Source organism: Pongo pygmaeus, chromosome 8, assembly GCF_028885625.2.
Source record: "Pongo pygmaeus isolate AG05252 chromosome 8, NHGRI_mPonPyg2-v2.0_pri, whole genome shotgun sequence".
Classification (NCBI taxonomy): Eukaryota; Metazoa; Chordata; class Mammalia; order Primates; family Hominidae; genus Pongo; species Pongo pygmaeus.
The window spans coordinates 60,337,346-60,352,271 of NC_072381.2; the positions used below are offsets into that span (position 1 = coordinate 60,337,346).

Here is a 14,926-nt window from a genome sequence, read left to right on the forward strand (position 1 = left end):
TATGTCCTGTATGTGCCTACCCTTGAGTGCCTATAATGTTATTACTCTGTGATGGAACTGGAGATCTGATGGTGAGAAAACCATTCATATTATCCCTACTCTCCTGGAACATAACGTCCAGATGACCAAATACAAAATAAGGTCACAAGTAAATGTAATTGCAACTGTGATCAGCTGCTTTGAAGGAAACAGACAAACTGCTGAAATGGAAAATACCATAGGAAGGGAATAATTTAGACAGAGTAGACAGAGACAGTTTTTCTATGGAGATCTTTATTTAATTAAATTTCCTTTGAATCAAGACCAGGAACATGTTCCAGAAACTGATAAAAGACCACTGGTATTGGAGTGTAGTGAGTTGGGGAAGAAAGAAGAGTGAAAAAAAAATATGTTGGAAAAACCAGAGAAGAGAACAGGTTTATGCTGGGAAGGCATTTGGACCCTGGTAAGGTTTGCATGTTTCATCTTGAATACAGCTAGAAATCAATGAGAACGGTTTTGAGCTGGGGAGTGATGTCATTTGTTTTACCAATATTAATCAAAAATGGTTTGTAGAGCAGCTAGGAGTATAAATGTGGAGAATATGATGGGGGGGTACTGTGACAGAAAAGGGGTAAGATGAAAGTGGCTTGCTTGGTGCAGGGTGGTAGCGGCAGTGGCAGCAGAAGTATAGGGAAGTTGCTGAATTTGAGATTTATGTTGAAGGAAGAACCAAATTTTGTGGATGAGTAGATGGTTAAAAGGTTCTTAAGTGTGGGTGTAAGTAGGTGGTTGTGGGATAGGAAGGGAAGGGTAATGGAATTAAAGAAGCCAGTGGTCTCTGGTTTGACCTCCTGGTTGGCTGATGGTGCCATTTATCTTGAAAGGGAAGATTGGGGGAGAAGCAAGAGTGGGGAGGAGAACCAAGACGTATGTTTTGGACATACTTGAAAATTCATGGGGCAAAGAGGCAGTTAGATACACAAGAGTGAATCTCAGGCAAGTCATTAGAAGATAGATGGCATTTTAGGCTACTGGATTGAAAGTCATGATAGGAAGAAACTGAGGGAAAAGAAGGCCCAGAACAAGGTTGTATTGTAGATAAATGTATATTTAAATTTTCTGTACCTTGTGATGTTTTGATATCTTAGAAAATCTTTCTAACTGGGGAAGAGATCGCCTTTGCCTGAGGATAGCCAATTCTTTTTTTGTTTTTTTTTTGTTTTGTTTTTGAGATGGAGTCTCGCTCTGTCGCCCAGGCTGGAGTGCAGTGGCGCCATCTCGGGTCATGGGCAAGCTCCGCCTCCCGGGTTCACACCATTCTCCTGTTTCAGCCTCCCGATTAGCTGGGACTACAGGTGCCCGCCCCCATGCCCGGCTAATTTTTTAGATGGGGTTTCACCGTGTTAGCCAGGATGGTCTCCATCTCCTGACCTCGTGGTCCGCCCGCCTCGGCCTCCCAAAATGCTGGGATTACAGGCGTGAGCCACTGCGCACGTCCGCCAATTCTTAAGATAGGAAAGGGACCAGCCTGAAGCATGCAAACTAGCCAACCCAGAGCCACATTTCCTCTACCTTGCCCATATACCGTGGAAACAATATTCTTCTGTCTTAAGCAACCCAGGGCCAGGTACCAGGCAACTAGAGAACACCAATGTTTCCCAAATTCTGGAGAAATTATTCAAAGTAGTCCTAAACTGTTCATCCTATCCTGCCTTACCCTTCTCTCAGAAACCCCAATAAAGGCCATGCCTTACAACTTACCTTGCTCCTGTTTCTGCCTCCTGACCACTCTGGTCTTCCCCATGTTGCCATGTATGGCATGCCTCCTGTCTCTAGGACCTGTGAGTAAAAAATACTTTATTTTCTCGAGTCTCTCCTGTGTCTCCTCTTGTAGCCCCATCTGGCCAATTGTCTCATAAATGCATACAAAACAAAATGTCTGAGAAATAATAATATTTATAGATTCAGCAAAAGGGAAAAACAATGAAAGTCTGTATTAGTAACCAGAAAAAAGGTCAGAAGTCTGAGGTACCTGAGAGAAGACAGAAAAATGAGATCTGGAATTTGAGGAGCGCCTGTTAGGAGAAGAGCCATCTTTACTGTAAGCACAAGCAACACAGAGGGAATGGGGATGTCAGGAGGGTATCCCAAGGACAACATATAGGATTTTGTCACATTTTTCCTCCAAAGATCACAGAAAACTTGTGATCCATATCCACTATGTTTTGTTCCAAGTCTCTGATAAGTAAGTCATCCAACCCATGTTAAAACAGGCTGGATTCTTGCATCATAAGACGTAATTTATATTTTTATAAGATCCTTTTAGCTGCTTCCACCAAAGTCCCTTTCCCCCTGCATACACTGGAGCTTATCTTGCATATTCTATTTATTATGATATATAAGGTGTGTTTTCCCTGCTGGACGTACCCTCCCAACCAACTGAACATCTGATTCTCTACAAAACTGAGAGACCTACCATAGTAATTTGCAAACAGGCCTTCAAATTTATAATACTTGCTCTTAGTCCTATGCTTAGAGTTTCAGTTCATGTAGGAGTCAGTGAAGACTAAGTGTGAATAGCCAAAAACTTGAAAGATAAAGTTGAAAGCAGTTTCTTAAAGATATTTTTTAAATGTTCTTAATTCAGAAACCATTAATCCAATTTAAGAGAAAACTGTTTAACTAAAAATTTTAGAGAATTTATGAAGACATATCTTTAATGGAGAAAAACACAATGATATGTAACATTTTGAAATCAATCATGTTTTAGTGGTCTTCTATTTGCTTACTAATTTTTACTAATAGTTTTCACACACTGAATTATGTTTCCTGCAACTAATATGTTTTCTTCTCTTTTGCCCTGAAATTTCTGTAGATTTTCCACTATGGAATGTGAGTCTATGTTATGTGATGCATAGATATCCATTCCTATTGATTTCTTGTGGAAATGACTTTCTTATTAAAATTTGATAACTAATGCCCTTATTAATATGGTAGATATTTTCAGAATTAGTTATATTGTGTTTTGGTATGCCTCATGATAATACTAGGTTTTTTTTTCCCAATATTTCACTTTGTTCTTTTTGTGCCTATTTGTGTTACTATTAATAATCTGAAGGTCTCATGTTTTTCTATTACCTTTTTTGTTACCTTTTAAATACAATGTGATATATTTTTTATTTCTTATTTTTTTGAAATGGAGTCTCACTCTTGTCACCCAGCCTGGAGTGCAATGGCACGATCACGGCTCACTGCAACCTCTGCTTCCTGGGTTAAAGTGATTCTCCTGCCTCAGCCTCATGAACAGATGGGATTACAGGCACCTGCCACCATGCCTAGCTAATTTTTGTATTTTTAGTAGAGACGGAGTTTCACCATATTGGCTAAGCTGCTCTCAAACTCCTGACCTTAGGTGGTCCACCCTCCTCGGCCTCCCGAAGTCCTGGGATTACAGGCATGAACCACTGTGCCTGGCCAATATAATATTTTTAATCCTACATTTCTTTATTATCTACTGACCATTCACTGTAATACTGACAAAATTTATACCTCCACTTACTCTCCAATCACTTATCTTACTGCATTATCTAATTTTAATTGTTTACACACTTTTACTACATTTTTATGCCTTTGCATGTTTATGCTGTTATTTAATAAATCACCGTTAAGTGGCATTTTTTTGCCTTCAGCTATAAAAGATGAAGAATTCACCATATGTATCCTACCTCTCACCTTCTCTTCCACTTTTCATCCTAAATTGTATCAGATAAATTATTTCAATGTTATTATTCTTTGTAACATTTTCATTCTGTTCTGTAAACATAATTCTCAGAAATATTTTTACTTATTAATGCAGATAGAAATATTTAATATTTTCAACATATTTAATGTTTATCAGCAGCTCTTTTGCTGTAATTCCTCTACTGATTTTCATTGTAAGACTATTTTTAAAGGAATCTGGCAACTAGAGTCTGAGCAGTATTACATGTTGAAAACTGTTTGTCAGTTGCCTTACTTTACAAGATACATTGACTGAGTTTAGGAATATGAGTTACACTGCCTTTTCCTGAAAACACTGGAGAGGCATTGACCTGTTCTTTTCCTAATGTGGAATGTTACTGAGAGGAATTCCGAGGTCACCCTTTGTTTAGGACCTGATATCCTTTCAGACTTCCCAAAAGATTCCCTGTTCTAGTTGGCCTTCTATATTGGTGGTTTCTGAATACATACCCCAAAGAACTTGAGCATCAGTGAATTCTGGTATCTTCTGGGAGCCCTGGAACTAATCTCTTGAAGATACCAAGGGATGACTGTGTTTTAAAATGCAAGTGGATTAGGATATTGATGGTGATCATTTTGCATAATTTTTTTCATAATGTTGGGCTTCCAACAAAAGATTAAAAGTCAAAAATGTTTATTCTCAAAACTTCTTCACATCTGGAAAAAGTAACTTTAAACATTTTTTTTCTCCATATATTCATTTCTCCTTTTCAGGCACACCACTTATGTGTATGCTGAACTTTTCTTTTTTCTGTTTGGATTTTCTAACAAATTATTTTCATCTACCCTAACAATTGTTTTAACTCATTGTTAATTTATTTTGTTTCATTTTTTCACTGTTCATATGTGTTTTTATATTTTCAGTTTCTATTCTCCTTTAGGTTATTTCCAATGTAACTTTAGATGTAACATTCTTTTCTACTATTCTTTCCTATACTTAATATGGTTTGCCTGTGTCCTCAACTAAAATCTCATCTTGAATTGTAATCCTCATGGGAGGTGGTTAGATCATGGGGGCAGTTTCCCCCATGTTGTGCTTGTGATACTGAGTGAGTTCTCACAAGATCTGATGGTTTTATAAGGGGTTTTTCCCCACTTCGCTCTGCACTTCTCTCTCCTGCTGCCATGTGAAAAAGGACATGGTTGTTTCCTCTTCTGCCATGATTGTAAGTTTCCTGAGGCCTCCCCAGCAATGCAGAACTGTGAGTCAATTAAACCTCTTTCCTTTATAAATTACCCAGTCTTGGGCAGTTCTTTATAGCAGCATGAGAACAAACTAATATACTAATTTTCTTGTTTTATCTGCTTAAGAGTCATTGTCTTCTATTCCCTTGCTATATTTCTTCCTGAATTTGTTTCCCAAATGTCTGCTTTGAGACATTATTTCAAAGGAGTTATTGTTTTGTTAATGTCTATTGCTTAATTTAGTAATACATTTGGGAGTTAATTTCATTTTCTCCATGACAGAATTTTTCTGGTGAATATTTTTCAACTGCTTTCTATTCTAATTATTTTAATACCTTGGTATTTATGCTGCAGTGGTGCCTTTTACACATGGTGAGTCTTCATAGACTATATGCTGGTAATTTATCTTTGAATATAGTGAGTATTTGGAACTATGGGAGTAGGGTCAGAGTGGGATATAGCACAACAGTAATTGTCAGAGGCTGACCATGAAATGCATTAAAGTGTATTCCTATGTCTAGTTTAGCCTTTAATTCTCCCCAGGTGAGAGAGAGATGTCACTCAGGACTGCTTCTGAAGGAGTTTCCCTTGTGGCTTGCTCCACTGTCTGACTCCTTTCATACAAGTGGTAAGTCCCAATGTCTCCTGACTCAGCCTCCGACCCTCCAGTTGCTTCACCACGTTCAGTGGCTTCCAGGCATGCACTTGCCACAGAGTGCATTGTTGCAAATAAGAGATGGTTTTCTCAGAAGGGCATACCATCTACTTCTGAAACAGCATACTGGGCTCTGGAGCCTTTCTTCCTATATTTGGCCGAAGATTCTTTTCAATAAAAGTTGAATTTCCTTCTAGTTATTTTAAATTAATTTTCATGAGGAAAGGGGGCTGTATCATCATTACCATTTTAAGTCCAAAAGTCTTTTATAGTTCAAAAATATTTCATATCTACAAATTAATTTGTCCTTACACCATATCCAATTACATTCAATGTGGTAACTAATACTATCCCCAGTTAAAAAAAATGAAAAAAGTCCTGGGAAGCTATGTGGTTTATCCATGGCCACACAGCAAATCAATATCATATTTGAATGAAGAATTATGTGCTTTCTCTTCTAGGTTAAGTTTTATTACCACTAAAAACATGACCACAATGTGATTTAGTTATTTTTCTCCTAGAAATTTATCATAATGCTGTATCCCTAATGAGGGGTACAATATGTCAGCAATTAATCTGTGACTCACATTTACAAAAAGCCCCAAATTTGAACTTGAATTCAACTCTACAACACCCACATAAATTTATGTTTATAAATACTCATACTATCTTGTGAATCACTCACTCCTATTGTATTGTATTTTGTGTCATAGCATTTAATTTTTAAATCTTTTTAAAAATTGCATTCATAAATTAGAAGTGTCACAGGTCTCTCTATGGGGTCTGGGTTTTGACCTTTTCCTACAGTTATGTGAGGAAGGCCCTGTTGATATTCTCATCTGAATATACAACTAGGGGCCTCTGAAACATCAGGGACCATCAATAGGTACACTATCATGCAGGTGATCTCTGCTCTAAAAAGTGAAATGATGAGTGGAACTTTGGAGTTGAGGGTCAGACTTGAGGAAACTTAAATTAAGTGGTAAGTCCCTTGAAGTGAAATGGAAAATGAAGGCTTCCCCTAACACCAGAGCCTCGGGGAATAATTCACAAAGGAAAGTAATGAGATGTTCTAGAAAGACAAGAAGTGACAGAGAAGTGGAAAGGGTAAAAGGCCTACCAGTCTATCTTGGAGTAATATTTCCTACAATGTCATCTGCCAACACCATGTTTTTTATATTCAAGAAAAGCATTTTATTTAAAAATCATTTATTGAAACTTCTCCACTTTCACTATTCTCTTTCATTATAAAAATCATTCCCAGAGTTTGCCAACACCATTTATTGTTTCTAATCAAAACAATGACAAAGCAATATTCAGATGGAAGCATCAGTGTACCACCTCAAATACAATTTCATATCTCTTCTTTGTCATGAGATGAAATTAGATATAAGGTAAAAAGATAAGCAAGTTAAAAAAGAAAAACCCTTTAAGTCTTTTCCCTTAATCAAGCCCAGCATCAAGTTCAAAATCAATAAATGATACAATAAAATAATAATAATAATAGTGAGCCAGTTGCCCAGTGCAAGGGTGTGTCAGTTTTCAGGAGCTTAGTAAGTATTCCTGCAATGAGACTCTATAAAGACAGAGAAAGCCCAACAGCCACAGTAGAATGAATGGTTCCAAATTTAAAGTCATTAATGCAAGATCCAGTATGTGGAAAGAGGAAAAAGCAGTAGTGATGATGAACTGAAGCGCTCCTGCACTTACCAAGATACAAACAGCCCAAGTACAAGCTGCAGTGGGTGGAAATGAGGAAGAAGAATAGGAAAAGATGACCTTCTCATGTCTGGACCATGAGAGAGCTGACAAAGGAGACAGACATGAACGTGTCATACATACCGCCAACATGTGACTCTTAGTGGATTCACAAGAAGGCAAGCAATATGTTATAGCACATATACAGAAAAGACAAGACAAATTTCCTATCTTGAAAAGAGACTTGGCTCCACATTTGTCAATTGAGAGTTTCTGGGAAATGTGTTTCAAAGTTTTCCCAATAATAACAACAGTGATGACGACAATTATTGAGCACTGAATAGGTGTGAAAACCATCCTGGAAGTATAGAGACTATGAGTCCAATAGATGGGGAATTTGAATCTGGACAACTAACTGTGAGACTTTGGCCAAATTACATGAGCAATTTGAATCTCAGTTTCCTAGTTATAAATGGAGATAAATAACAACTACTTCATAGAGTGGTTAGCATTAAATACAAAGATGGATTCAAACATATAGCATGCACAATGCCTGAAGTGTGTTAAGAACCCAGTCAATAGTTGCTATCATATGACCTGCTAATAATTATCCTCACAATTCTAGGATATAAGGGCTAGCATTATTTTTAATATAATAAACAAAAACTTAGGGTTCACAGAGGTTTAGTACCTTGTCAGTGTTCAAATAGCTAATAGGTACAGAAGGAGGCTTCAAATCAAAATCTCACACGGACTCTAAAAACAGCATTGGAGGGTGTGCCTCCAGAAAATGCCTTTCTGCACTTCTAAAATGTTGGCTTAGCTATACCTGCTTTTCTGAGATGTGTTTCAGAACTGCAAGGAGTCCTACACATGATCAAATGTCCCCAGCTTCTAGAAGTTCCTTCAGGGAACTTCTAGTCTAGGAGAAGACAGCCAATAATCACATAACTGCTCTAATCAAATATTTCACCAAAATGAAGTATTAGCTACCTCCTAGAATCCAGGCTCTGTTGTAAGTGCTGAGGATATGGCAATGACATAAATGCCTAAACTCTGCAGTGTTAGTGCTCACATTCTTGTAAATAAATACACAATTGTCCCTGCATGGAGGCCAGGCACTCTAGAATATTAGGGGACCTTATTCTCATGTGGTGGTATCCCTGGATAGATGACACAACTGGCTTTTCTGATGCTTTTTCATACTTTGGCCCAGAATCCTGCAACACTTTCTGTCATGATAAAACAGAGGTTACATAGAAAAGGAAACGGACTCACTTTGTATCTCTTACAGGTTGTGTTCCGGCCAAAAAATAATAGTTGTGCCTATAGCCCTAAGGTGCTGCTTTCTGGAAGTGCCTGAACTCTGGTTCCTTTTCCTTGGTATTCCTGCCCTCCTGCTAGTTGACTACATTTATAAGAGAAAAGAATACCAAGAAATTAGGCAGAAGACGTGGAGTGTGTGTCTGTGAAGTGTGTGCCTGTATATGTTAGTGGGGCATCCAGAAGAACATGGGTGGTGTGTGTGTGTGTGTGTGTGTGTGTGTGTGTGTGTGTGTGTGTGTATTTGGGGTGGTTGCTGGAATATTACTACACTGCATTCTGAGTGCACAAAGGCAGAAAAACCGTAGGAGTATATTTAGGAGGAAATCAATTTTTCCCATTGTTCAAAATGTTCAGTTCTGATTCTCTCCAACTGAGTTGATAGGCCAGGGGGAAAAGCGGCCAAGGTGAAACAGAAGTGAGTTAGTAAATGCCCACCAGGAATAGCAATTGGCCTGGAGTTGTAGAAAAGCTTCTTCCAAATACAGATCTAGGGTGCAGACTATTACCTATATGAACAGACAGCCTGTCTTGTGATATGTTTTTTTGAGAAATTAAGTACTCTGATACATTCAAAGTAACACACACACCCTGAGATTATCTCAGCTTCATCCATGTTCTAGACCCTTGGTTGGCTCTCTGGCATTCCAGCTGCAGCTGCTGGGGCTGGCTGCAGGCACGTCTGACTGTTCTCCCCTTTGGAGTAGACAGGGCTGTTCTGGCTGTCCCATGCATTGTCTTTCAATAAAGAATCTACACTGAAGAATTGTTTCGGGTTCTGTTTCCTAGTGAATTGCTAACTGAAGATATCCTGAGAGCAAATACTTGAGTTTCTCAAAATGATTTTATGCTAATCTACTGCAGGATCCAGAAGAAAATTTCAATTTTATTACAATTCAAAAGCAACATGACTTCCATACAAATGCAAAAATAACATGTTTCCATACAAGTTAGCCAAAAGCAAAATGAAGAGAACAGGACAGGAAAATAAAGCTACATATTAGGATGTAAAAAGTATATGAGACATACAGAAAATTACCATGGAAAATCATACTAGAAATCCACATTGGGGCACTGAAGAGCCAGATTGATGCCAACAATTTGGAAGACCAACTTAAGTCTACCTAGAATTCATAAGAAAAGAATAAAGAAACAAAAATAGGGAAAACACAGTGGATACAGAGAACAGAAAATAAAGAGATTGCAGGGATGACTTGTTATTCTTAAAAGGAGAACCCAAACAATTCAAGAGATGTTATAAGAGAAAATGTTCTTGATCTGAAGGTAGTAATTGGTTTTAGAAATGCCCTACAGGAGGCAAACATACCCAGGGACTTGGCCTAATTTGGCCTCTGGCAATGTCTCAAGAGCAGAAACCCAGGAGTCTAATCAACTGGGTCTAGAAACATAACCTTGGTACATCCTTTGTGTCCTTCAGACAGGCAGAAGTGTCTGTCCCACATGGAATACTTGTCTAAATCGCTCATCCAACTTATGCTCCTTGTTTCCAACATACCTTACACTTCTCCTGAGTTCTCACCACAATCAGCGTTAACTCCTGATTTATTTAAGAAATTGTTCTATTCTATTACTCACACTAGATTATAAGCTCCATGAATGAAAAGCCTATTTACCACTCCATCACCAGATAATATTGAAGTTTAGGGCAAAAACTTAAAACAAAAGAAATTTGTTTTATATTGATAAAGGTAAAATACCATAAGGTATTACTTGACATAAAATGTAATGGGCTGAATAACATGACATGATTTATGTGACACAAATGTAAGGCCTTTCCACTATAGGCCAAACACCTATAACAAAGGGACACAGAAAAAGGTAACATTTAAGAGAAGGAAGGGTGAGCAATGTCATGTCAAGCAACTGCAAGCAGAAGAAACCAGGGTGTAGTAGGCCACCTGGAGGATTTGGGAGTAGGTTACCACTGGATGGGCGTGGTTAGTTTGGAAGTGTCCATCCTGAGGGAGAATGTATTTGTGTTTCTCTTCCTATCTAACTAGAAGCAAGGAAACTTCAGGATGGCTTCAGTGACAACTGGTGGCAACTCAATAAAAGAGCTGGCTCTTTTCCTGGACATAAGGACCATGACATTCCTGAGTCTCAGGCAGAAGAGATCATTCATCAGAGCCTGTGGTTTGGTTAAAGTTTCTATGGCACCTATATGAAATCACTTGTTTTATTTTCTCTTTTTCTTCTGTCCCTGTTATTTCCTTTTGTTTTTAATACAGATTGCTTAACTTTTTCTCTTTGTAACCCTGTTGTGCATTAGGTTTGATTTTTTTCTGCTTTGATGAGCATTAGGTGGAATTATCTCTCAATTTCTATCTGCCTGCATCTAATACTACGGAAACGAGTCCTGGCAGGTTTTGTAGAGTCATAATCTGCATGGTCAGAGGAACTGATTGAAGCCAATTGGGCAGTAGCGTCAAAAAGCTGCATTATGGAGGGGGGCTAGAAGGCTGTTCATTAATGATGCTATCTGAAAAATGTTGAAACATAAAGAAGACAGCAAAGTCTGAGAGAACATATAAGACACAAATTTGGAATGATTGCTTTTGACTTTTACATTTTGTTACCTGTTTTCTTTTTTCCTCTTTCTCTGTCTTGCCAATTTCTTTTTTTTTGGCAGTGAGTGAAACTCAAATTAAAATATTTGTTTAGAAAAAAATCCTCAGCTCTAAATCAAGCCAATTCCACAATCAAAAACTCTAATTATTTTATAGATATTAAAGGTGTTGCAGGAAGCACAAGTCTGCGAGCAGAATACCTACTTAGGACTTCCTTCCTAGCCTACTTATTTTTAAACCACCATTTCTGAAAAAGCATTGATTAAATATATTCCTAATGATCCTGAACAACTGTTATTTTATTTTTTGAGACAATAGTGTCTTCTTCTGTCAACCAGGCTGGCATGTGATGGTATGATCATAGCTCACTGCAGCCTCCAACTCCTGGGCTCAAGCAATCCTCTGAAGCAGCTGGAACTGCAAGCACAAGTCACCATTCCTGACTAATTCTTTAAATTTTTTTGTAGAGATAGGATTTCACTATGTTGTCCAGGCTTGTGTCGTAATCCTCTTGCCTCTGTCTCCCTAGTAGCTAGGACTACAGGCTATCATGCTCGGCTATAACTGTAATTTTAAAAGTAGTATCAAAACTCAAAATGAAATTTGGTAATCAAAAATAGTTACATGGCATGTATAAAGCATGTGGTATTGAGAAATAGGTGTGATATTTTGGAGTTTTTTTCAAGGTATGGAAGCATATTTCTAATAAAAGCCCTCCAGATTCTCCTCAATGTCCACCCTCAGCTAAATGCCTGACCCCAAACCTCAAGAAAAATCTCCCAGATCTTCTTCCTGTAGGATCCCCTTAACACAATACCCTTGATTTCAATTTTCTCCCATAGATAATAAAGCGAAGGTTTCCTGAAGCTGTTTTTCACTCTAGGCCTACAGACACAAGAAATCCACTCCTTTCATTCCTGTCCCCAGCTGGAATCCATGTGCTTGGATTTGAGTTGGCCTTCCTAAGACCTTTTAATTGCTATATCCCTGAAAATATGGTCTGTATTGTTAGGTGCCTTAATTATACATTTGTCTATTTGTCCTGAGTAAGGAAAGAGTATTCAAAGGCCCTCAGCAGATAAACACACACACACACACACAGTAAAGATACATGCCCACATGATTAAAGAATCATAGTATCTTCCCACTCTTGGTTTTTCTCCTATCTTGACAGCAAAATGATTATCTCACTTTAATATGCATTATTTGTTGTTTTGTTGTCTATTTTTCTCTACTCACGTCTTCTGGTTGACTTTGCTATTTGTGATTTTCTTGCAATGATCTGTATCAATATATGTGTGTATGTATATATATATATATATATATCTTTACTTATTATTTACCCTCATAAAGTTGTGTGTATGTATATCTTATTGTGTTTCTAAGTTTTTCTCCCTGTATCATGATACTGGATTATTTCCTTTTTGAATGGGTTTGCAGCATTGAGGTGAAATTTGCCAGGAAATATGTTTTCATTCACGTAGAACTATTAAAAGGAAAGTCATTTTAATGCATTGGACTATTGTGTACCTACTAATAATAAGACAATTGAGAATCTAGAACTAATTTGCCAGGATACACTATTTGGCGAGATAAAGCATCTAGAAAAATGAAAGAAACAGAATTAACAAATATTAATTCCAATTAACTAATATTAAGACAAGTGAGGTTCTAGAACTAATTTGCTATGATACACTATTTGGCCAGATAAAGCATCTAGAGAAACTGAAGAAATAGAATTAACAAATATATATTGAGGGCCCAAAAAATAATCATGCAAGAAGAAACACAAAATCAGGTCACAAAGTACTAAAGGTTAATGGACATTTATGTCGATTTAGCTTGCAAGTGGATCTTAAAATAGATTCATCTTTCCCAATAATAGTTTGAAAATTTTTACAGTCTGGACCAGTTAATCTCGAGTTTGGATGACTACGCCCCCCCAGGAGACATGTGACAATGTCTGAAGATATTTTTTATTGTAAAAAAAGGTTTTTTTTGAGGGGTCACATAGCTACCAGCATCTAGTATGTAGAGGCTAGAGAAGCTGCAATGCCAGGGCAGCTCACACCCAAACAAAACAATATTTAACCTAAAAATTTAATAGTGTTAAGGTTGAGAAACCCTTTTTAGATTGACATATATATATATACTAAGAACAAATGTGTTACTGATTGCTAAAGATGAAATATTCTTTGATATAGCACACTTCATTAATAAATGCACAGGACAATGTTTCTGTTTTTCTCACAATCCCAAAAGTTTCTTTGATCATTTTAAGAAGCACTTAGTGAAAGAATTCTAATAATGGACAAACTCAGATATTCAGATTTAATAGGTTTTTTAAGTATCCCATAGATTGGGCTCCTTTCTTAGCCATTCTCTGCAATGCAAGCCCAACTCTTTGACTTCCCTAGATGCAATCAGCTCATCCATCCCTCGTCTAACTCTCCATTTCTAGCGCTTACTTTGAATCCAAATGTCCATAACGTGAAATCTCAGGAAACACTTTTATTAAGTTCAGGTTAATAGCAACAAATAGACAAGATCATGGGAGGTGGCAATTAAGCTAGGAGATGGCTTTCTAGCTTTGCGAAGAGAGCAAAAGCAGAGACAGAAGAAGAAAGATATGTGGGGAGATCATGAAAACCCCACCCTGAGCAGAGGGCTCAGGCAGAGAAAGGGGGTGAGAAAAACCCACAGGCTGGAAGTTCTGGGCTGTAGAGTGTCTTGAATGAGAGTAGCAAAGGAGAGTTCTGAGTTCAAAGATGCATACCTCTGTAAGAAGGGGATATGTTATAGACGCTGTATTTTCCACAGTCTCAGGGCAACAGAGTGTGTCCTCCATGGCTGAACAGAACTGAATCCCAATAGTCCCTGGCAATGTATGTATATAAGATTACAGAGTCTTGTATATTGGCTAACAAACACATTTTAACCTTTAGTTCCCTATGAGAACCTTGGACTGAATCTTTGTGGTGAATTTTAATGCAGTTGGTGAAAAGAATAAATTAGGAAAATATTAATATCAGGAAGACTAATCCTACAATATTATGCTGTTAATTTGTATGGGACATAACCTAAATTCTTATATAAAATAGCCTCATTTCATTATTATTAATGACTTCATTATGTTTACCTTCCTATTTGCATGGAATAGAATAGGTGATACCTCACATGTAGATTAAACACAGGATCGACTCATTCATACCTATTGGTTTTGGTTCATCAATATTTCAAAAAATGTATTTTCTTTGGGTATTTGAGATTATGCAGTATTAGCATGTTGAAATAAATTATCTAGGAAATATCCAGACTAAAAAGAAAATGAGAAAATTTGGAAATGAAAGTAGGGGCTAGAAAAAAAATAAATTCATAGTGAAATAAAAATTAATTTCATTAAGAAAGTAAAATAAGATAGCCTTTTGAGTAACACAAAACTAATACAAATATTATAGAATGAAATTTTAATAACACTTCATTCTTCAAAGGATGTATTACTGCCATGCATTTGCAACATTCGATTCTGCAACGATTGATAGAAGGAGGAAGTGTAATTTTGGAGGCTGGTTTTCAAATGTGCTCAGACATGGGCACACACAGAGGCCATGCTGCTTTTGAAGAGCACTCAGTGTCCTTAGAGCACTCTATCTGTTAGGCAACTATTGCAGAAATAATTTCACATGATTTTCTTGAATTATCACAATAATTCTAT

General features: G+C 37.3%; 1 protein-coding gene and 1 long non-coding RNA gene across 10 annotated transcripts in view; one reads left to right on the forward strand and one right to left on the reverse strand.

Annotated features, from left to right (window-relative positions):
* Positions 1-14,926, reverse strand: part of NRG3 (neuregulin 3) — a 1,100,020-nt gene that overhangs the window by 749,186 nt on the left and 335,908 nt on the right. For 4 of the 9 annotated variants that reach the window (XM_063669890.1, XM_054435832.2, XM_063669888.1 and 1 more), the window contains exon 2: positions 1,744-1,821. The exons of the other annotated variants lie outside the window; for them this stretch is intronic. In XM_063669890.1, coding sequence (XP_063525960.1) covers positions 1,744-1,821 — 78 coding nt within the window. The remainder of the gene's footprint in view (positions 1-1,743; positions 1,822-14,926) is intronic. 9 annotated transcript variants of the gene reach the window in all.
* Positions 1,643-4,305, forward strand: LOC129006284 (uncharacterized). The gene is made up of 3 exons (XR_008491965.1): positions 1,643-1,823; positions 1,945-2,083; positions 4,152-4,305. It is a non-coding gene; the product is annotated as an uncharacterized LOC129006284 (long non-coding RNA).